This window comes from Nilaparvata lugens, chromosome 4 (genome assembly GCF_014356525.2).
Source record: "Nilaparvata lugens isolate BPH chromosome 4, ASM1435652v1, whole genome shotgun sequence".
NCBI classification, from domain to species: Eukaryota; Metazoa; Arthropoda; class Insecta; order Hemiptera; family Delphacidae; genus Nilaparvata; species Nilaparvata lugens.
In genome coordinates this window covers 27,188,460-27,211,981 of record NC_052507.1, presented here as the reverse complement: position 1 = coordinate 27,211,981, position 23,522 = coordinate 27,188,460, and the positions used below count along the sequence as shown (strand labels likewise).

The 23,522-nt window shown below is 33.3% G+C and overlaps 1 protein-coding gene across 4 annotated transcripts in view; it reads left to right on the top strand.

Moving 5' to 3' along the window:
- LOC111051880 (uncharacterized protein ZK1073.1) overlaps nt 1–23,522 on the top strand; it is a 52,758-nt gene that overhangs the window by 21,038 nt on the left and 8,198 nt on the right. For 2 of the 4 annotated variants that reach the window (XM_022338456.2, XM_022338458.2), the window contains exons 2-7: nt 12,998–13,048; nt 13,908–13,971; nt 14,521–14,635; nt 16,697–16,907; nt 17,805–17,882; nt 19,557–19,568. In XM_022338456.2, the coding sequence (XP_022194148.1) occupies nt 12,998–13,048; nt 13,908–13,971; nt 14,521–14,635; nt 16,697–16,907; nt 17,805–17,882; nt 19,557–19,568 (531 nt within the window). The remainder of the gene's footprint in view (nt 1–12,997; nt 13,049–13,907; nt 13,972–14,520; nt 14,636–16,696; nt 16,908–17,804; nt 17,883–19,556; nt 19,569–23,522) is intronic. The other 2 variants (XM_022338457.2, XM_039427236.1) reach the window with 1 other exon arrangement.

The window sequence follows — 23,522 nt, the reverse complement described above, 5'->3', positions numbered from 1 at the left end:
GAATGGATAGTTCTTGAAAAAACCTTCTCATAATAGTCCGTAATATTATTGGATGATGATGATGATGATGATTAGGATGGAAATCACAATAACATTCAAGGGAGTTTGTTGATTGAAAAGCTTTAAGAACACATTTTCCTGATTGATGTAGAATATTTTGCTCAAAAAGACTGTAATCAATGTGACATACAACAGAAAAAATGTGGGGTAGGGGGATTCGCTATGTTCAAAATAAGCTGGTGAATACCATATTATCCTAGTATTTGACATCAATTTTCCCTTGGAAGATGAAGCCCACTTGAGTCCTAGAGTTGTGCGTGAATGATGAGCAAAGTTGCAAAGTTCAAAAAGAAAGGTAAATAATGTAGTGTCCGGTGAGCTTTGGCTCATCAAGGCCTTGTTGCAGGATAAAATACAACCTGATAATACAAGTACTCAGCTGTTTGTTGGAATAGGTAAGTATTAAACTTGTATTTTATCATGCAATAAGGACCCGGAATTGATTTTGAGAAGACATAATGCAAAAATATTTAAATCGATGTATGAGAAACCCTTTCGGGTCTTCAACTCCTCACCTCACTTGGAGAGCATGGTGAGTGAGAGCAAGTGAGCCCTCATTTATACACTGGGCTAAACACTAGTAATTACAATAATTGAAAGTTCTCGTACATTCGGTAACTAACTAGTAAAAACTTGTCACCGCTTCGATTGAAATCATAAATAGACTATCTTATTATGAGACAATTTATTCTCATTCTCATGAGTTGTCTTCCATCGAATATCCCTTACAAAAAAAATCAATCAAAGATATCCAATCTTAATACATGAGCAAATATTATCACTGGTGTTTTTTCATGAAAAGGACTAGATCAGCTTAAAATGGTAATTTAAGTTAGCTTCCTCACTTATTATTAGTTAACCTATCCTATTTGAAATTTTTGAACTAGTATTGGAACGCAGTAGCACTGAGTAATCAGTTCTCAGTACCATTCCCAGCGTTATGTTATCAGGCATTGATATTCTCTATTGAGAATCATTAAATTGCACATAGATTTGTGGAACTGATAGTGAATTAGTGACAGTTCGATATTACGATGAAATTGATACTAGCATTAATTTCAATTGATGTCATAACTTGCTACTGTAGGATATGGCTATTGAACTATAATGAACTGCGACCTCCAAGACTGAATTGCGGCGTAAAACTTCCAACAATGCTCGTCAGTGTAATTGAAACAGATTGGACTCGCTGTCAAAAAGAAAAATTGCTGTTTCATTCAGTGAAGACCACTGTGTAACCAGGGAGCTTGCCATTCTCAAAAATGACGTTGATATCAGTGATGGCTGTTGGTCGTTATTTACTGTGAATAATTGTATTGACTTAGCTTGCCATCCTCTCAGTAGTTCATCCTTTTATATATTCTAATATACGATTTTTGAAAATATTAGAAGTTGATTAGGGAGTATTGGAGATAGAAACTTTTATTTTTATTTCAGTCTTTTGATTGGTAGATCTAGCAAGAATATATTCGATTTTATTTACCGATGAAAAACAATTTTTGGTACTTCATACAAAAATCTGCTAGTTACAATAATTGCGATTTGCTGACGACGAATATGTAAGAAATTAGTAGTATGAGTACTAGTTTAAAGGAATGTCATGAATCAGATCAATGTAGTTTTTAAACTTGAAAATATTAATTATCCAGCCATGCAAAGCTGCTTATTTCTTGGCATGAATGTAAAAATTACGGTTGGTATATCCTATTATATTAAGCGAGCGATTTCTGTATTTTTTAGCTGGTTATTTTTATATCTGGTTATATTTATATCTCATTATTTTTATATCTGGTTATTTATGTTTAACGGACCTCGAAAACGGCTCTAACGATTTTCACGAAATTTGGAACATAGTAGGTTTATGATATTATAAAGATTCGATCGCACTAGGTCTCATCCTTGGAAAAACTCGCTGAACGACATTAAAAGTATAATTCATCCTTGGCTGAAACAGCTGTGGATAGTAAAAAAGTGAGTGAGCGAGTGAGTATGTGAAAAATCAAAATATCGCATCCCCGAAATTCATAACATGACATATAGCCAGCTGTGAAATATGAACACGATCATTTTATAGAATTGTGTTCTGTTTATCTTATCTTCTTATAAATAAAAATCGAGCCTCAAATTTTGACATTCAATAACTTTTTTATGTGTGCACCGAATTTGATGATTCTTTTTTAGTTATTTTTGTTATGTTCAGGACCAGGTTTATGGCCTATCAAATTTATAATCCGACTTCAGGACTCTTTCCTACGGACCTTCAAAGTTTACATGTAATCCTTATGGGAGAAGATTTGTGAACTGGCCACACACAGAAATAAAATCAGCTCTTATAATCATTACGTCATACAAAAGCCGTCAGTAGATGGTAGACAAGAATGTGTGCTGCTCCATAACCACCCATTGTATTTTATTCAAAACACGTCGACTAAAAACAAATTGACTGTTCTGTGTGAAACCATCCAGCAGGGTCGATGCGGCCTCAGGTTAAAGACTTACATGCTCTAAAGACATTGCTTTGTTTCGAATTATTGTGCAGTCTTTGGTGTTCAGAATTGATTGATTTTTAATAAATTATTTATTTTGCAGTTAGAAAATTATCTATATAAATAAAATACCGCATCGCGGACAAGTTTGTCATGAGATGCATTAAACTATTTGGCGGTACGAAGTTCGCCGGGTCAGCTAGTCAATAAATAAAAATAACGAGCGAAGCTCGGTGCCCCGATATTGATTTATTACACTATAAACTACATCACAATATTCTCATAAACTATAATTTATGAATACAACATATTTGAAATTAGTTACTGGAAGTTATCCAAAGCTTCATCTCTTTTTCAAAAAAAGATTGATGCTCTGAGTCACCCAACAAAACAAATTAATCAAAATCCAATTATGACAAATGTGACTAGGATGAGAACAGTGATTCATATAGCGTACATTATCTCAGAAAAATATATCTAATGGATGAATAAAATTAGTTCTAGATTGCTTATATGTCCATCCCATGAATAGCAATGAGAAGAATAGGCATGAAGGTTTGAAAGAATGAGGCAATGAAGAGAATGAGGAGATGGAAGGCTTTGTCTACGGGGGTTTGGTGAAGCTAGGTAGAAATCCTAAGCTTTCCTTCTTCTCTCTCTTGTAGCTATAGAGAATATCAAAAGTAAAAAACTCTGTCTAATCATTTCTTGCCGATTTTGTTCGAATATCAATGTTTTTTTCATTTAAAAAAGTGAGGGTTGTCGAATATTGCAACGTCTATAGCCTTCAGTACTATTTTCCACCGAATTTGTAATTCCCATGTACAAAGTGATCGCCGTAATCCGAAAAGTCATTCGTCAATGGCCTGGCTTAATCCACATGAGTGGATGTGAGCTTCAGTCCAGCAGCCACATAAGAACAGTGACCCACTTCTGCATCAAGATATGGATTATGAGGATCACGTTTTTCTGTATAATTGAATGGAGTGCTCGGCTTAATAAACAGGAAACTTGCATTAGCAGATCGAGGACAATGGACTTCTCCTGCGATAAACCCCATATGAGGCCGATTGTAATGAGCTGGTCACTGGCGACAATATGCCACTTCAATTCCAATACATACTTCCACTATACTAGCTTTTGCTCGCCATCTCAAAAAATCCTTACATTGAAAAAATAAGGGAGTAGGATACAGTATAGAGTATGCTGTTCACAACTCGGATTCGAATATTCAATAATAAAAGACAAACTCTCATACTTCATTTCAATTCAGAGGAATCTATACTTTTTGTAGATATATTTATGAAATTTTCAAGTAAGAGAAACAGATAATGAAATTCAATCAATCACAGTTCGCAGAAGAGATAATTATATACTGCTTCCCAGTTTGACCGAATGAGTAGAAGGAAAGAGAATCTTATCTCTTTAAATTGTTATAAGATTATTGACCCTATCGATTATAATAAGAATAATAATCTCATTTATCAAACATGTTTCATCCATCATCAACTGCAGACTGTTCAAATCTTCGTTAGTTGGTGATGAATAGAAAATGACTAATGAATTTTCTGAATAATATAGCTATAGATGAGGGAATAGGAATACGGATGCTGATGCGCTCTTTTGTCTGAGTAAAGTAGAACGTTCCGGTCGAGTTAGGATCTCTTCTACATGCCGTGAGCCATCACAGTTGTGGATCATAATGATTATTTTGATTAGCTACTACATCAAACAAAGGAACAGAAGTGGAATAACATCCTAGTCTAGTTGTTAGAATCTAACTATTTTTTTGGATACAATTTTCTGTATTCCATAGAACTTCTGTAATCAGCGTACAATAAAGAATTGTTGGTCTTAGCCCACTGATAGATCTAAATTCATGTTGTGATTGAACAAACGCAATAGGAAGCACGGGAATAATGAAGAAATATTCTATCTAATTAGTCTGAATTTATTCAGCATTGTTCAGCTCACATGTTTGCCCATGAATCTCGATTACTCACACATAATGTTCATGTTAATATTTTTCCAAATTATAATTTTAAATTGTATTAATTCATGATAGATTCAAGAATATGAAAAAAGAAGAAAAATATAATATAAACTGGAATACAGACTTACTCACTATTCCATAGTTATTACTTATACAATTTTTACGTGACTCTAGGTTTACCTTCTTTGCTTGAGATATGACTCCATCATTGCAAGAAGTCTTTTTTTATTAAACTCCCTAAAATACTAAGCACAGCCTTGAGAAGTTCAAACTCTAAAGATTGGATTTAGAAAAAAATATGTTTTACTAGTGTACCGTACCTACAGCATTTTATAACCGAATAAAAATTCATAACATTACTCATTATCTTACTGTACTCATTGCCTTATTAATGGGGAAAATAGACATGGTCTAGAAATATTTATCAATATTGGAGTTTCTCAATGGCTTTGATAGAAGTGACCTTAGTCGAGTGGATTAGATGCTGGCTTTATAATCCAGTGACCCGGGTTTTAATCCCGGAAACTTTTTAATACGGAAACACTCCCGTATTTCGGATGGATACGTTAAGTAGTCGGTCCCGGCTGCCTAAAACCCAGTCCTTGGGTCATGTTAGAGGCCGTGATCATGTGCGACCTGAAAATTATGACAACAGACCTGAGCCAGTCAGGTCACTCGATATTATTAGTTTTATAATGACTTTGATGTCATGCGAAACGTACATACTATAATAAGTGCGCAGCCACTGTGCATTGTTCCGCGTTCACTGTTTTAATAAGGAAGTTTGCAAATTGTTGTGGTAAACAAGTTTAACCACAGGCAGACTAATAAAATTAGTTGAGAGTGGCGAAGTAGTCTGAACAAGATCACTTAACTCATCTGCATGTGTTTGTTGTTTTCGCAAACTGTTCCTAAGTGGAACTATGCCAATTTTCCATCGACATTATCTCTCACACTCGTACATAGTGAGAAAAAACATGCATTATTATTCCTATTTCAATTCAAGTGGGAGTTAGTATGAGATTTTTTAACAGCAGTGCCAATTATTTTTACATTCAAGAAAAGGGGTACATGACAGTTATAAGTCAACAGATGAGTTCACGTTGCCATGCTTTGATCAACGTTCTCACAGCTGTCTAACAATGAGAAATTAATTGATACTTTTATATTACACCTGACGAATATGCAACGTAATAAACCAGACGTATTGTGACTAGGTACATTAGGTGCAGGGGTATGAGTACTCTGCCGTTTCTATTTCCATCGGGATATTTTCGTGCGGTTGACTTCTTGACTATAATAGACGGCTTATGTTGTATAGTTATTTGTATATCTAGAGTGAAAAGTACTGTATTTTCTCCCTGAGGGAATAGGTTTGAAGCCCGAGGCGAAGTCGAGGGCAACAATTTTCCTGATGAAAAAAAAAACATTATTCACTCGTGATAAACAGAACATTTTTCCTCCACCTACATTTTTATAAAAACTGCAAATAATAGTATATTTCGCACCTAGAGCAGAAAATGTGATTTTTCCGGCTCGAAATCGGTTTTCAAGTCCGAAGACGTAGGCCGAGGACTAGAAAAGATTGAGAGCCAGAAAAACATTTTTGCCCGTGGTGCGAACGATATTTTTCGCCACATACAAAAATAAACAATATATATAATATGAGAATAGTTGTTTACTAAGCACTTCTGAAAGCAGAAGTGGAAGGTGATAGCTCTAGCAAATCTGAGGTAATCTGAATATCAGGAAATTGTCCAAGTATTTTTATTTTTTATTCTGATTTGTCTAAATAACCTAAAAGATGATGTTCAATTATGTGGGAGGTTGAGTTTATACTTTTTTATTCTTTCAAATGACAATAAGATGATATTATTATAAATGTTTTAATTATCGAATAATGAACACAAATAATGAAAAGTTTTTTTATCACCTTTCTTAGTTCCATGTTAGCGGCGGGAAAGGGTACTCTTTCCGGCCTAAGCCGGAAAGAAACCTGTTCTGACGTCAGACGAGAGTCGTCTGCAAACAATGTCTTTCAGATTTACATAGGGACTGGAAAACAGCTGCTTTCTGTGCAGTGTGACGAAAAATAATTTTCAAAAACGTACGTGACCAAACAATGTGTTACAACATAATCTAAAAAGTAAACAGAAACAGCTGCTGGCTTGTAATCACAGTTCTCCGCCGACAGCGCTATCTGTCGGCAAAAGTTGTAACAACAATGGCTGTCACAACTACAGCTATGATGAAGTTCCCGTTTCAAATTTTCTGATTATATTCGTTGGCTGGTATTTTGAATAACATGGAATGAACAAAAATTTATACATTTTTTTAGTATAGTGATATGAAGTTTGTAATAGTCTTAGCATACAAACATAAATTTCATATATTGATCAAATACCTGGTTGAGGTATTGAGTATAGTTGGTTTAATGACTACTCTATATGCTTCCTCATCTGAGCTTAGACCTTCTAACCTATTTCAAATGAACGTTTTTGAAATAGAGATGCTTCCCATGTTATTTAAATGGAGTCACTTTTACGCTCTAGGGAGTTTTCCTGTTTTTTCCTCCCGAGAGCGAAAAAGTGGCACTTTAGTATTGTGTTCCAGGGAGTAAAGTAAGCACTCCAGACAGGAGGTGGAGGAAAATACTATTTGAGACCATTATTTGGTGTTGGTTTAAGCTCATGAATATTATATCCTAGTAATTTTTCTATACACCAAAAACGATGAGATGAGGTGCAATTCGCTTATGAAATTATTTTTTGATAAATAATATCATGTGATGAACAGGTATATTATTTTCATAGAGCGGAGGAGTTTAACTCTATAAACATTCATTCTTGGGAAAGGATCCTTTTTTATTACTTGGCAGTATTTTGAGAAAAATTGAAAGAGGAATGAAGGATATTAGAAAATCGAATAGAAACACATGAATTGGCTACTTGTGAATCTCAATTTAAATACAGAGGAAGTGTTGATTCAAGAAACAGTTGATATTTGAGATTAATCATGGTAGACATGTGAGTATTGTCTCTCAATAAGTAAGCTAGCTAGTCACTTTTATAATAATAATAATGTTATTTCATAGCTGTAGTTCGTAGTTCATTAGACGTTCCTTGTTGCAAACAAACTGTATATTTTGCGGTTTGCGAACTTAATACGAGTTTTCCGTTAGCTCCCCTCAAGAACTTCCCCCAATACTCTCGAATGAAGCAGTGTGTTATGTGTTAGGCTCGGATTCCGACAAGAATCCTTGTATTATATTGACCAGCTCGACTTCCTTCGCCGCAATACGAGCTCACTTCAAATCCTAGAAAGTTTTCAGTTGCTATTGCTTTTCCATCCAAAGCTTTTCAGATTATTTCTTCCTCCGAAACTTTGATTTCAAGTTTATTGAATTATCTCCTGTACCGTATCGAACCCTCGTTTTTCGTATTTTATTCACTTCTTGTTTGTATAGCAATGTATCTATACCTGTACTATAATATTTACCTTTCAAAAGAATAAAATACTTTTATCATTTCCACAGGGTATATATGAAAGATTGATTCAGCATGCTTTTGACTTTGGAAGTATTTTATTTTTTCACCTAAGAAATCATTATAGTTTATTATTATCACTTGAAAGTTATCTTCAATGATATTTGCAATATTATTCGAATCCTTAATGTTGAGAACAATCCTGTACAGTGGTTCCATGATTGATAATATTAAGATTTATTTTTAAATATATAGGCCTACTGTAATGAAAAAACCTAATGACACTGACTATTATTATAGAATATTATTACATTGAATATTTCTTATGAATCCATGCAGCTCTCAAATCATTATTTAGATTAAAGGCGAACTAGAAGAATTGGACTGTATCAATAGTCAAGTGGTGAAATAGTCAAGTAGTCAATCAATGCAGTCAAGAAGTCGAATGAATCTGTAAACTTATCCATCATTTATACTAGAAATGGTTTGCAGTGAGAATTTTCAGTAGTCTGTGATGGAATTACATCCGAGTAATAGATAGTCCACACGGACTCGAGAAGTCTGAACTGAAGGGTGTCCATCCAGAGGGCCTCTTTGTCCTCGCTTACTAATTCAATTATTAAAGGTTGCGTGGTCAGCACAACTTCACTCACACTCAACCACCACTGGCTTCCATATTTCAACTGTACAAAGAGCCTGGCGGAAATGAATTGGTCTGTCACGGCTTGATTATGAATGAGTTGAATTCCAGCGTAAGTCCAAGCCTTCTGGAATCTTCGTGGTGTAATATTGTCACTGATTTCTATTTGGCCATCCTCTGTTCAAGTTTGATTGAATTTCAACATGAGTTTGGATCCATTTATAGTTTGGAAAGTCTAAAATCTACTGCACAATGTGGTCTCTACTAGAAGACAACATCAACATAATGTACTGATATTTCATGGATATTGAATGGAACAATCAACAATTTTAATAATATTATCTGTGAATTACTATAATATAGCGACAATTACTATAATAATAACTATAACATTATTATATTGTAACATCAATTTTTCTGTCAACATCGTCAACATCTCTTTTTGAGCTGCATTTTGAAAGATGTTCAAAACAATCTATTTCGTTTTATGACTCTCATGTTATAATGATTATTGATGATGATTTCAATGGTTTGATGTTTTTCAAACTCCAGGTGTTTTGCCTTGTAACCCAAGGATGTCTCATAGACTGACAGGTAATTGGCTACAATATTGTCTCGCCACAAGCGATTGGAAATCAGTACCTAACCTACTTGTACTCTTATTAGTATTATTGTATTCTTTTCTATCCATAATGTCTACCTTCAGGAGGATTGAATAGGATACTTTATCATCAATCAACTCTTGAAATACTTCAAGCATGATTCTAACTCATAGTTTGGCTACTATCATTACAGTGAACTCACTTAATCATCACTTAAGCACCACTTAATTCCATCATCAAGCGAGTTAACGTCAAGCTTTTCCCAACGAAACATGTCACATCCTTATTAATGAACGGACTGTTCCACGCCCAACAATTTTAAAGTTTGATGAGAACTGTGAATTATGGGTTTACTTTTCCACTGTACCTCGATTCATTAATATCAATTTATTAGTCGACCTGTATTTTTTAAACCAAAAACTACTCAATTTAAGATTTTAGGCTACATTTCATCTCAAGTGTTGAATACTGTACGTAATAATCAACTACATTTGCACCACGAAAGTATGATACTGGAGTTATGAATTCCTTGTTCAATATTATTATGTGAGTAGCTCATGCAACACTATCCTACCCAGAGAGTATAGAATATAATATAGAGCAAAGTATGGACAGTATTCTATACTTTCTGGTCGTAGGAAAAACTCAGTATGATGTAGGCCTAACAAAGTCTCAGCACATTTTATCGATTCAATTTTTGAGCCGAAGTTGAGAGTCTTTAAGGCTCAAGTTACAAGAGAAGGATACGAAGAAAACGAATACAAATAATAAGAGTAAAATGATGTAAAATGAGAGAAGAATAATCGCTGAGAAATAGAGAATGATGAGTAGGCGCCAAAAGCGGGGTCAATGAACTGAAGAGTGCACGCCTGCACGTGCACGTGTTTGACTTCAGCATTTAGCAACCCTAGCCTATATCTTGTACTCGAGTTTGTTACAAGGAAACTGAAAAATACACAATCATGACAATCCCATTCCAATTCATTATTACTATATCATTATTACTCTCCCTATTTTAACTGGAAAAATAGTTTCCATAAAGCTTGAAATTTGAAACGGGTAAGCTGCAGCTAACTGCCCCAGTTCACCTTCAAATGTCAGCTTCACTTCAATGCGCATGCGCGCGAATTCCCGCGCTTTTCCAGCCGCTACCACTGTTGAGAGAGAGGCTGGCTGGAGAGGGAGATGCAAGTAAACAGAGCGGTGATAGATTTTTCACACGACCAGAGTGTGGACAGAAATTCGATATCTGTGTCTGATGTCAGTAGTCAATAAATACAGCAAGTCTTGGAATCTTTTTGTTTCTACATTCACTGATATGACAGGAACTGATGGAGCAAGTTAATGGGCAAGAAACAGCAGTTTCATTTTTTTTTTGGTCCAATATTTCGATAAATCTTCACATTCTCAATTGGGAAATTACAACGCTATTACAACGCTTGTATTACCTGAAATTTATTTCAATTTCATGCACACTTGGTGTAAGCTGATTGCTGAACGCTTGTGTTCCTGGATTTTCATGTTCACTTGGTGTAAGATAGTGGATATTGTTATACTTTATGAGAGATTTGGAGACGTAACGTTTGATGTAAGAGATTAGATAGCACAGATAACCTTTCAACTTTTAGCACAGATTCAAGCATTTTTTATTTTTATTCAAGCCAGATTCATTTGCTTTGTCTGTGCTTTCAGTCACTCTTCGAAAAACTATAGTAGAGTTTGTAGAAAAATGCTTGTTCGTTGTAAATCGAATAGTTAGAATTTCAATGACCAATGGTCGAAACTAGTCGTTAAAATATTCTTAATATAAGTTCTCAATAAAAAGGTACTACAAGTTTTTATATTATTGTTTTTATTAATTGGAATTTCAATTTTATCATTTCCAATCCTAGTTATAAATTTATTTTAACTATTAACAATCTTAATTTATATTAAGTTATAACATCCTAGTTATGTATAAACATTATGAGAGACTTCATAATAGTTAAAACAGGTAATGGGTTTATTCAGTAAACTTAGAACAAGAAAAGCACGGCATAAATAACAGGGAAAGATGTTATGTTGGAGTTGGATTGATTTTTATTGCTGCGGATGTTGGGTGTGGAATAAATAAACTGTTTTGAAAGTTACCACTTTCATGGAGTGTATCTTATACCAAAGATAATGATTATTCTTCGAAGATTGATTACTATTATCGAAGCTGATCATTTGTTATAACAAGGCTGTTACACACATTTCAATCATTAATGAATACGAGTAAAAGCCATACAAATATCAATAGTATTATTAGACCTATTGTTATACAAGTTAGTCTTTTTATTTGGTTCTCAGCATCATTCTCTCTCTGAAAATTCAAAAAAGCATACCATGATAATAGTTAGAGCAAACGAAACAGTTCTTGTTCGCTTCTCACAGTTATAATAATAGAGGATGAACAGTCAGGCTTTTTGGCATTAAGCCTCTATTCAAAGGTGATTGACTCCTGTGTTGCTCCAAAAATCTCATTTGGCTTCTGGTTTGTTGTCAGTAAAAAATATCTACCGTGGCTCTATAAACATATATAATTAATTATTTCTTAAAGAATGTACTTACTTTTCAAATACCAAGTAACCATGCTCATCTTGATCAGCTCAGTTTCTGTGAATATGAAACAAAAATGATTTGACTTTCTCATTTTATTATGAATTTCAATCCCTATGTCTCTCTTCTTCCGAGCAGCGCTTGGTTTCCAAATATTAATTTGTTTGGATCCAAAAGACATAGGCTGCAAGTAATGTAGAGCATGACTTTGATTAGAACTTCTTTGGTATTCATGATCCAGATTCTATAATGATAAATCCATATTATAAAACCTTTTCCGCTCGACATGGCTAAAAATTTTGCTTTCCAGGAAGAGGCCAGCTTCTATCTGGCGTTGCTTGACAGTGATGCAATATAGAACAGGGCGACTAGTGTGTGTTATTGCTTGGTTACACTCTCTAGTAAACAAATTTAGAACTTGGCCGGCTTCGGATATAGCTTGACGGTGACGTCACGGGGGGCACGGCTTTGGCTTCTACCTCATCTCAGGTCTCAGCTGAGAAACTTTCAAAAGTCAACTCATCCTTTTTCCACTGACGACCGAAATTTCGCCAAAGCCGCTGAGGGGTGACTGCAGAGTCCACGCTATATATGTCAAACTATCAAGAGTTAGAAAATAAATACTTGAGTAGAGTTGGGGAAATATTCGTATCAGATTTATTTTATAACTCAGAGTTTTGAAAAACAATTGTATGAAGTCATGTACTAGTTCATCTGTTTGCTTTGTGAGCTCTGGGAGTTGCAGTGCTCATGCAATTGAAATAATAAAACATTAGACAAAAATACTTTCAAAACAGTATTAATGAGTAAATATCAACTTTGATAGGAGATGACGAAGCCAGGAAGTTCATTTATTTGCTCTGAGAATCCAGGAGAAATGAAGAGTCCCTCAAACTTATAAGAATTTGAGAGATATTGATATTATTCATTTAAACCTGATTATTCTACCAAAATAAATAAGTAGCCCATATAACTGAAATGATTTTATAAATAAATAACTTTACAGTGAGCTCATTTGATTGCTTTCAAAAATTCCGTAGGATTCTATCCATATCGTATTTAATCAAAAAATCAAGAAGAAATCTTTTGGTGCATTGTAGCCTGCATATACTAATGATGATTAGATTATTAAATTATTGCTCTTTTTTCAGAAATATCTCGTACGGACCGAAAGATGTGGTGACATTACAGTGCATGTTCAGGTGAGTTGTCAACAGCAATATTATTCCTGGTTATCACGATATCCTGATGAGCAGCAATGCTTCACGTTGAGAAAATAATTATGTTCATATTCAGTTTTATATTTTCTTAGTTTACCAATTGAATTTTAATCAAGCCCATTGAAGTTTCTCATGAGGAAAAATCCATTATCGTGATCCAGGTAATTATTATTCTATTCAGAGAGCTGGATTGCTTATGCAAAAGAAAAGAGTGAGTAAATTCATAGGAAAAATACAGTCTTTCAAAATTGTTAATGAATAGAGTATTTATATAGAATACTTATTCGAAAAATAAGCTCAAGAGTGCTCTAGGACCATTCAATCCAAAAATTGTTCATAAATTTTGTTGAAACGGACTACGATAATAGCTTTCTGTGTGTTGGCAATATCCATATTCATCTACTTATGCAGGAGCCACTGCATCAAGAGGAGGAAAACAATGCTCAAACTCTGATCAATGCCAGATGGTACTTGATAATCGAGATTCAATAATACAGTAATTATTAACTAAAATCAATGAAACATTTTTGAGTGTGACTTTTAAACTCTTTAGAAATTCATTAGTTTCGAGACTGTTGAGTTTTGAACTCTTGATCATATTGAGCTGTCTAAAAGCTTTCTGAGCTTTTTATGTGTAACTACAGGCTATGCATGAATTTCAGATTATAGGCTATTGTTAAAAAAATCTTCTGATTATATGAGTATGATATACACATTTTATTATTTCACTTTCATAGTTTTTCCACTTCTTACTTCTATAGTTTTCGAGTGGACATGCTTCTAAGATCTGAATGTCAAGTTTTAATCAATAATTATTATCATTACTGTACATTTTTTTCAGGGTGATATATCCCAGCAGGAGAAGAGGGCAGTATTCCTCACAGTTCATGATCTAGGATGTAATCGTGAGTTGAATCATTTAATGTATGAAAGTAAGATACCAGTAGGCTACCTTGAAAATAATTTACAGATCGGATAAATGTTATTCACTTGACTTGATTATTCATGACAGCGAGAGATCAAGAATAAAATCATTCCTATGTTATACGAATTTGAGTGAGATATGAACGTTAAAATTGATATGAGTCATACTTCTATTATCTTTAACATCAACTGTCCAATATACATATAATAATATAATCCAATATTATATTTTAATCTTTTTAATAAAGTTGTTGAATTGACAAGCACTTGGCTATTAAAGGCTGTGAATATGTTATGTACAATTTGAATTTATCACGGATATCAAGAAGATGTGCGGTTTAGATTATAATTTCAATTATCTTCATCTAAATAATGTATCAAAATAAAATTGAATCTATAAAGAAGTATGTGATCTATTATTTATAAAATATTGACTTAATATAAGCTATTCATAAAAAATAGTTTTGAAAACTCTAGAATTACTGTAATTTGTGACCCTATAATAGCTTGTTTTTGCATTTCATTCACAGACTGGGCTTGGGAAGATTTTGTGAATAGACCATGTATGACTGAGATAAAAGATAGGTCTATCTTCATTCACATCGATGTACCAGGCCATGAGGATAATGCTGAAGCATTGCAAGAGTGAGACAAAATTATAACTATTTTGTAATATAATAGGTAGTATAAATTAGTTTCACTTGGAATTTAAATGCAATACTAAATATTTCCATATCTAAGACGCATTTTCCATTAATTCTATACATCAATTAATGAATGCAAGATGCAACTTGGTGATTTATTTCCACTCTATATTAGTCTTGACTCTCATTAATAGTGAGAGGATAATTCTTCATATTATATATAGGCTAAATATGAATGTTACCTCTAATACAAGGCCGCGGCCTACGATATTGCAACATCGCAGTGTAGGCCTAGAATCTAATACATGATTGGTAAAAAATTTTTTTTAAAATACCAGCTGATCTTTTTCACCAATCATGTATTCGATTCTAGGCCTACACTGCGATGTTGCAATATCGTAGGCCGCGGCCTCATATTAGAGGTGGCTATGATGTTATGCAATATCAGCTTATACAATAATCATATTTTTTTCAGCTGTCTGTTTGAAAATGTTATGTGTGCAATGCAGTTTAGTACGATATAAATTCACTTTATTCATGAGAGTGAATAGCCTACATTATAAAAAAATCCAAGTAGTCTGAAATATAAAATAAAATTGGATTCATAGAGTGCATATCATAGCTTTTGTCATGACAGACTTTGTTAGGGATACGTTTTCGAATAATAACTTCATAAAAATACCAGAAAGACTAAATGAAAATTTCTAATTCAAATTTAATGTTTAATACATCCCAAAAGTACACCAAAAGTTGATGAAAACTCAATGTATAAAAACAAATGTTTTTGTACATTAAGTTTTCATCAACTTTTGACGTAATTATGGGATGTTAACATAAAAATTGAATTAGAAATTTCCATTGAGTCTTTCTGGTATTTTTATGCAGTTATTATTCGAAAAAGTATCCCTAACAAAGTTGATGTAAGCCTATATTCCAAATTAATAGTAGTCAAATCAAATCAATCAATCAAATTCTTTACTTACCGGTACACATTTTTGTAGAAAAAGTTAATTGTATCAAATAGTGTATCGTCAAAAATAAAATCAAACCATAGAACATAAAACATATATGCCATACAGTGGGCTACTACATCAATCATGTAGGCTATAGTATGAGTAATTTCTTATATTACGGTATTGTAAGATTCCATTATCAAAGAACTCGTCAACACTAAAAAATTCCCCTTTTACAAAAAAAGAAAATACACCTTTTTGAAATATCTGCGATTTCTACACTTGATTGCAGATGGCAGGTGATTAAAGGGCTTGACTCCCATGTAACTATAGGCTTCTTCTCAAAAAGCCTTAACCTATGTGAGACAACACACAAATTACCCTTGCCACTAGTATTGTGTTCATGAACCTGTGAGTTTGTTGAAAACTTTTCTTTATTATCATATGTTAGCAAGAGTAATTGATAAATATCAATGCAAATATATTATAGTAAATTTAATATCTCACTTTAAAGTTTGAATTATATGATGAATAAAATCAATTGAGAGATTAAACATTCATGGCTGAATCCAAGTATATGTGACTCACAAATTATCGTTTTCGTCAATGCAGACTGGGAAATATATACCTTATGGATAGCTCAATAGAAAATACTTGTAAATTGGAGAAAGTTTCTTATGCTGAGATCTAAGTTTGCAGATCAATCTCCATTACTGCAACTCTGGGAGAGATTCCTGAGGAATAACTTGATTAAACATTCAAAGTAGACTGGAGAACATATCTAATATGTAATAAAAATTGTAATCATACCGTACGTGACTGCTGAATTTTCAAATCATTTCTAAGGCTGGATGAAAACAAAAACAGCTTTTCTATGAAAAAAACTTCCATGGCTGAATCTTTGGAGTACATTCTCCGTTACTGTAGAATGGTGGAGATAATATTTCTGGAAAATAATTTGGTCAATGTATTATTCAAGTCTACTCTAATGCCAAGTAGACTGAAAGGAAAACTGTATTATTCAACTTGACATGATATAGGTAGTGCTATAATGTCAATATCCATTGATAACTATATTCCTGAGGCTAAATCGTTGCTGTGATTTACAGATCCCAGTTTCCGTCACTGCAGACTCTGGGAGAGGACCTGGTGACTGTGCTGGACTTCATCCATGTGCGCTATGTGATCGGCCTGGGAGAGGGGGCCGGCGCCAACGTGCTCGCCCGTTTCGCCCTCGCGCATCCGTCCAGGACTCTCGGCCTCATCCTCATCAACTGCACTGGCACTGTCACCTCTGTCAAGGAAAACTTTAAAGCCAAGGTAAACTTCTACTGCAATCCGTATTCCATCCAACACGGTATTGCAAAATTAAAGCATACTATTTTTCAATTTTTTTTTTCATTTCAAAAATTTATTTATTTCGCACAACATAATATTATTACAAAACATTGTACCGGCTGAAAATACAAAAATAAAAAATACTGATGAAAATCCACTTTGAAAAACAATTTATTTTAACATTATTTGTTTTGCTTTAGAGGACAAAAATATAAAGCGAAATAAAGATGGGCACACCTAGGAATAAGCCCTATTGGAGTGCACTTATCTTAAAATAAAAAAATTAAAGACTTTAGAGTAGTAGGACCGCTACGCTTTACACAAGAAATAAACTGTATTTATGTAGAAAATTGATAATTATAAATTTACCAATGTTACGGTTGTCATAATACAACAGAACAATGACTATCTCTTATTAAAATATTGAGTAACTTTATTATACAAGTAATACAATAAACTTAATGTACTATGTATAGCTCATGATGGATTGCTCATCGAGGTATGTGATTAATGAATTTTAGCTGATTGAATACCTCCTGACAACACTCCAAAAAATAGGATAAATTAGAAAAATAAACAAGGTAAGACTGAGATGACACCACTGCTTGTGGGTTGTGACTTTTGAGCAATTCTGTATTTTCATTGATGACTTTTCCCAATGTACCTAGAATACATTGTATTTGACTTTCCCTATTTCATATATTTCTTATTAATTTGCCAAATTGCCTACTGATATAGTATCGAACACAATGAATAGTACTGGGGAATTTAAATGATCAAGTTTCCAAATCAAGTTGGAAGATGAAAGGTAGAAATTCTTATTCATACATGAAAGTAGACTATATTATTATAAATCTATTTAATTAACTTCTTGTTTAGTTCGTGAACTGGAAAGGAAAAGAAGGATCCGTCAGTCAATCAGCTGAAGACTATTTGGTGTTTCACAAATTTGGACATGTGAGTATATAAAATATCATATTTTATTGTTTTAAATGACTTTTTAATACTTTTTTGAAAGAGTCGTTAAACGATGTTAATTATGATTTTGAAATGTCTCCATACTAAAAACATAATATGTGGAATAATGTTTATAATTCTTCAATATTGACATCCTATGTATCCATTCATGAAAGGTGCAACTGTACTTACAAAGCTACAGTAGAAGTAAAACAATACTAAGAAAATACTTAGAAAACAATAAGAAAATATCTTGTCAGAACTGGCTTCTTCCACTTACTCATGTATACTTGGATTGATTTGTACTCTATACTGTACATTCACTTTCTGAGCTGATAGTGGTTATGGTGGAGTGGATTCCTACTTTTTTGGTTGAGACAACTTGTACACTGTAGTGTACATTGTCAGCTATCGTATAACAAATACACAGTTAGTAGTGGCCACAGTTCAGCTGCAGATTTCTTGAAAAGTTGTATTTTGAGAGAGAGGTCAGGTCTGAATAGAGTGGAATCCATAAGTACACTATACTGGTCACTGGGTCTGACGAGATAATATATTAATTTTAATTGGAAGAACACAAGAAAATATTGGTCAGGTACCTACCTAACTAAGTTATTGTTTATGCTTATTTTATATAGACTATTACATAAACTATAAGGTAAGGCATATAATTAGGTGAACAGTAGATGAATTCATTTTAAATTTTCTTACAGCAGAAAATGTTACAAGCAATAGTCTAGCTTATACCAAAAAATGCTGTGAAGAATTCATAAAAATGGAGATCTTACTGGATCTCTCATGGAATATAATGTGGCTCAATACTAATTATTCAAGATAAAATAATGTAACAATTATTAATTCATATTATGGCAAGTTCTATATTTGACTTGATGTTTGTCATGGCACCTTACTAATATAATTTATTGTTGGTAGAAAAATGTACATTGTATCAATTATTGGAGTTCATGGAATGAACACTTATCTAATTCATCCAATCATTTCTTATCTTGATCGTTTTATAACAGCTATACACATGAATAGAGTTTTTCTCACGCATGCATTGTTGAACTCAAATATCTCCAATCTATATCAGTCTCTTCTAATCTATGCACCATCTTTATCTACCGTATTCATAAATTACCATACAGCACCATACACAATCCGTCAGCTGTCCGTTATATCTAGCAACTTAAAATAGGGAAACTCTATCCTTAAATTCTGTATCACAAATTCACAATAAATTAATGTGTACTATAAACTCATCATAGCCAATTGCATGGAGGCTCGTTCCACCAGAGTTATAAGAATTACAAGTGATTTGAAAATTTCAAGTACCGTACAGACCTATTAACAAGTAAAAGAAGGCCTACTTTCTACAGTAGAAACCAATTTATTTCAAACAAACCGCTATTCATAGACTTGTCTTTAAAGCATAAGAAGTTCTTAGGTGAAGATATAAACTGTAAATTGAGAAAATAGTATTTGAAAAATTGTGGTATGGCTTCTCTGTTGTGGAATGATTAATGATAGAATATTATGAAACTGTGCATTGAAGTGATTGAATAACTTCATAGAGCCTACTAGCAAACAATTTCAATAGTAATCTCTACATTGAATTCAACTTCTTTTTAAATGTATACAATTCTTTTCTTGCTTCCCATGGAACATTATAAGATGCTATCGGAGGTAAATGTTGCACATGTTTCTATTAGTATGAGTAAATAGGCTGCTTCTATAAATTAAAATGTAGGCTATATGTGATTGAAATCCCATTGCTACTCATTAAAGATTGAACCTAGTTCACTCGTTTCTTAGAAATATGAGAATAGGAGTTAATTGATTACCACGTATGCCTTTTATTATGCCCCACTAATGATTATCCTTGTGCCCTCCCTGATCAACGATATTCATAGATTTGATTGAGAAATTTCAACTTAATTTGAAAATTAAAATAATTTTAATTTTTAAATTTATAATATGGTTGGCCTACCCTATAGTTTGTTAACAATAAATAATGAAAGAAAATCCCTCAAATATTCTTACTCAAAGATACCAATTTTCTCAAAACACTTCTGATTTCTTCTTTCTGTTCCCTCCTCATCACAACAGTTTCAATGCACATATCATATTAATCCCTGTATATCACTCTATTCTGTTCTGTTTCCAAAAAAAAATTATAGCCTATGAGTTACATTATCTTGCAACGCATTGCTGAAATAGACATGTTACTGAATGAATTTCTTTTTTCACTCCAGCTAGATTATTTTACTGTCTTTAAATTTTGTACAATTCATGCATGACTCTAGGATCTCTTCTCTATGTCTTAGAAAGTACTACAAAGCTTTATAATTGATTTTTGCAGAATAATAATTATTTATATTTGCTAATAATAATTATGTGTTAATAATTTGTGAGAAGGGAAATAGCTTAACCACTGATTAAATAAGAGGCATATTGGAGTTATGATTCGAGAGTTTTAAGCCCCGTTTACACCTAAGTTATTAACAAAATGTTTATAACTTAATCTTTATAAGGATTTTTGGTGTAAACGCAGATTTAGCAACCCATCAGTTTTTTTGGCATCAGTGCGCATGCATGTGCGTGTAATTCACTAGAATTGGCTGAAGTGGTTGGAATTAGTAGTACAGCGGCTTATATATACAGAGGAAATAGAGACAACAAATCACTGGTAGCTAGAGCTTTTTAATACATCACTCTCTATCAGTTTCCATTTCCATCTAGACCGATGTTTTGTGAATGGAAATCACAATGAAAATTATGAAAAGTGAAACATTATTTGAAAACCACTGGTCGCCAGTCACTTGTGCCGTCTCTATACTTTTCCCGTCTATAAGCCGCTAAAGGGCATAAATGACAGTAGGGCTTGCTGCGCATGACCTCCATCTAGGCCTACTTCTGACTTGAAGTCATACAATTTTTACCTTCGTGGCTTCATCGAGGATCTCCAACACCAACAGCTTGCTTAGTTGAAAAGCTGGATTATTGGAGACACAATTATTATGTATTCCATGTAATGAATCAGTCATATTGAACGTTCAGTTTTGAATCTTCAGTTTTGCAACAATAGATCAATAATTGACAAAGGAATTTGGAGGGAATATTTTGAGCACAATTTTGGACTTTGCAGCATTGTTGGGACCAGTTAGGGGGTGAACATATCAAAAGTCCCCATCCCTACCCCTTGTGAAGGGATGAGGGTGGTTCAAAAGTTGAATTTTTCAATGTTTTGCCTAAACGTTCATATCTTGAGAAAAATGCGTTCAACCGACATGACTAACTATTCAAAAAAGAAGCTTGTTAAATTTTGTACAATTTTTTTTAGTATGGAGTTTTGTGATTTTCCCAACAATTTTCGAGATATAGGCTCTTGAAAATGTGAAATTGTTAAAATAACAACTTTTCATCCAATTTTTTGCTCTTTCAGGGCGTATAAATCTTTAACAATGCATCGTGAAAATGAATGCTTATCGTAGATTTGTAGAACATTGATTTCTCTTCAATTTGATGTATTATTCAACTATTCCATATTTTCCTTCCATTTCTAAAGCAGATTCGATGTAGAGAAATTTTCTATTCTTTAACAATTGATCATTTATTTGACAATGAAATTTGAGGGGAATGTCTGGTACAAACTTTTTGACTTTGAAGGTCAATGAAGACTAGTTGGGAGGTAAACATAGTAAAAATGCGCATCTCTAGCCCGTCTGTTAAAGTTGTGGAACTGCTAAGTTGACACTTGTTGCAGAGTTGAAAATTCAACCCCCACTCATTGAATTTGCTATAACAATGAAAGGAAAACATGAAATAGTGTAATATACAACAAATTGAAGTGAAATCAAGGTTCTACAAATCTACGATATTCATTCATTTTTACGATGCATTGTTGAAAATTTATACGCCCTGCTGAAAGAGCAAAAAATTGGATGAAAAGCTGTTATTTTAACAATTCCACACTTTCAAGAGCGTATATCTCGAAAAATGTTGGGAAAATCACAAAACTCTTCAGAACAAAAATTGTAGAGAATTCATCAAGCTTCATTTTTGAATATTTAATCATGTCGGTTGAACGCATTTTTCTTAAGATATAAACGTGTTAACAGAACATTGAAAATTCAACTTTTAAACTACCTTCACCCCGGCCCTTAGCACAGGGAATAGGGATGGAGACTTTTGATATATTTACCTCCTCACTACCTTAAACAGAACTGTAGGGTCTTCCAAAAAAACTGTCTTCCTATAACTATTCCCTCTAGTATACCTTTTTTGAGCATTTATTGTCTGTACTAATTATACATCTCTATCCAATTGGAGAAAGATTAGTCAAAGAAATATAATTAGTCTAATTATAATTATTAAATATAATAGACCATGCTATGGTATTGTTAGTATAACCAGAGATGAACTAAATCTATTGTTTCTCTATGGTATAACGAACACAACTCCGTATCCAAATAGATTAGATTAGATAGGTATGATAATAGGAATTACATTATACTGTATAGGCCAATAATTTAGATGAACTAATAGTTTCTCTATGGTATAAAGAATACAAATCCGTGGCCAAATTTTTCGAACTACAAAGAGTTGTGCTTAATTTTTTTTGTAATAATCTTCTATAATATCAGTTTTTCACGCCCCCCAGGCCTACGCCCCCTGAAAGACTGCGCCCCAATGCACCGCATTGGTTGCATTGGCGTTATTTACGCCACTGCATACATGATGGTATATTCCCTCAATAAAAGAAGAGTATGCTTTGTACAGTATTAATTATTATTGTTGCGTTGTTTTTGGGAGCAATTCCTTGCACTGTTGAATATTAATTATAATGTAATACATTTTTGTTTTTGGAATATTTTCATTTTATTGTATTTCACTGCTTTCCAATGTAGCCTATAATAAATTATTTGATGTGTACCGATGTGAACAATAAAACTTGATTTGATTTGAATGGTTAAAACTGCGATACAGTATTTGTGAACACTACTGTATATTTTTATGTTACGGAGTACTCAGAAGTGCTGATGTGTTTTATGCCCAGGCCATAATTAGTATTTGTGTTTCTTCGCAGAGTAAACAAAATGCTTATCAATACCTTTGTTGCAGTCTAGACACTCTGCTACCACACGTTATAATACAACGTGGAATAAGTTGCTGCTATTACAGTTGAGTTGAATAAATTATTATGTTCCACAAAAACCTTGCTCACTACATAGTTAGGCGCTATAATGTAACGCAGTGGTTGTATTGTATTATGACTTCATGAAACAATAGATCATTTTTATATTTTTATTCACATACGGTATCCTAATATTGATTGCTAGTTCAGAATAATTTATAACATAGCATGTAAATGCTATAGGGATGTATGTCGAAGATCAAGAATTAAATGGAAATCCTCAATGAGAGTTAATTAGAGGTCTGTATTGTTCAGTGAGGATTTATTGAGAGTAGTCTAACTAGGTTTGCTGTTTGTAGTTGTAGCAAAGAACAGAGTAGAATCTTTTCGTTGCTAGATTCATTGAATGACATACATACATACAAATTATCAGCGTGAATGAATCCCAAAAGAATGGATTTCCCCATGTTGACTCATGAGTGCTTTCAAGTGCTTTATTATCA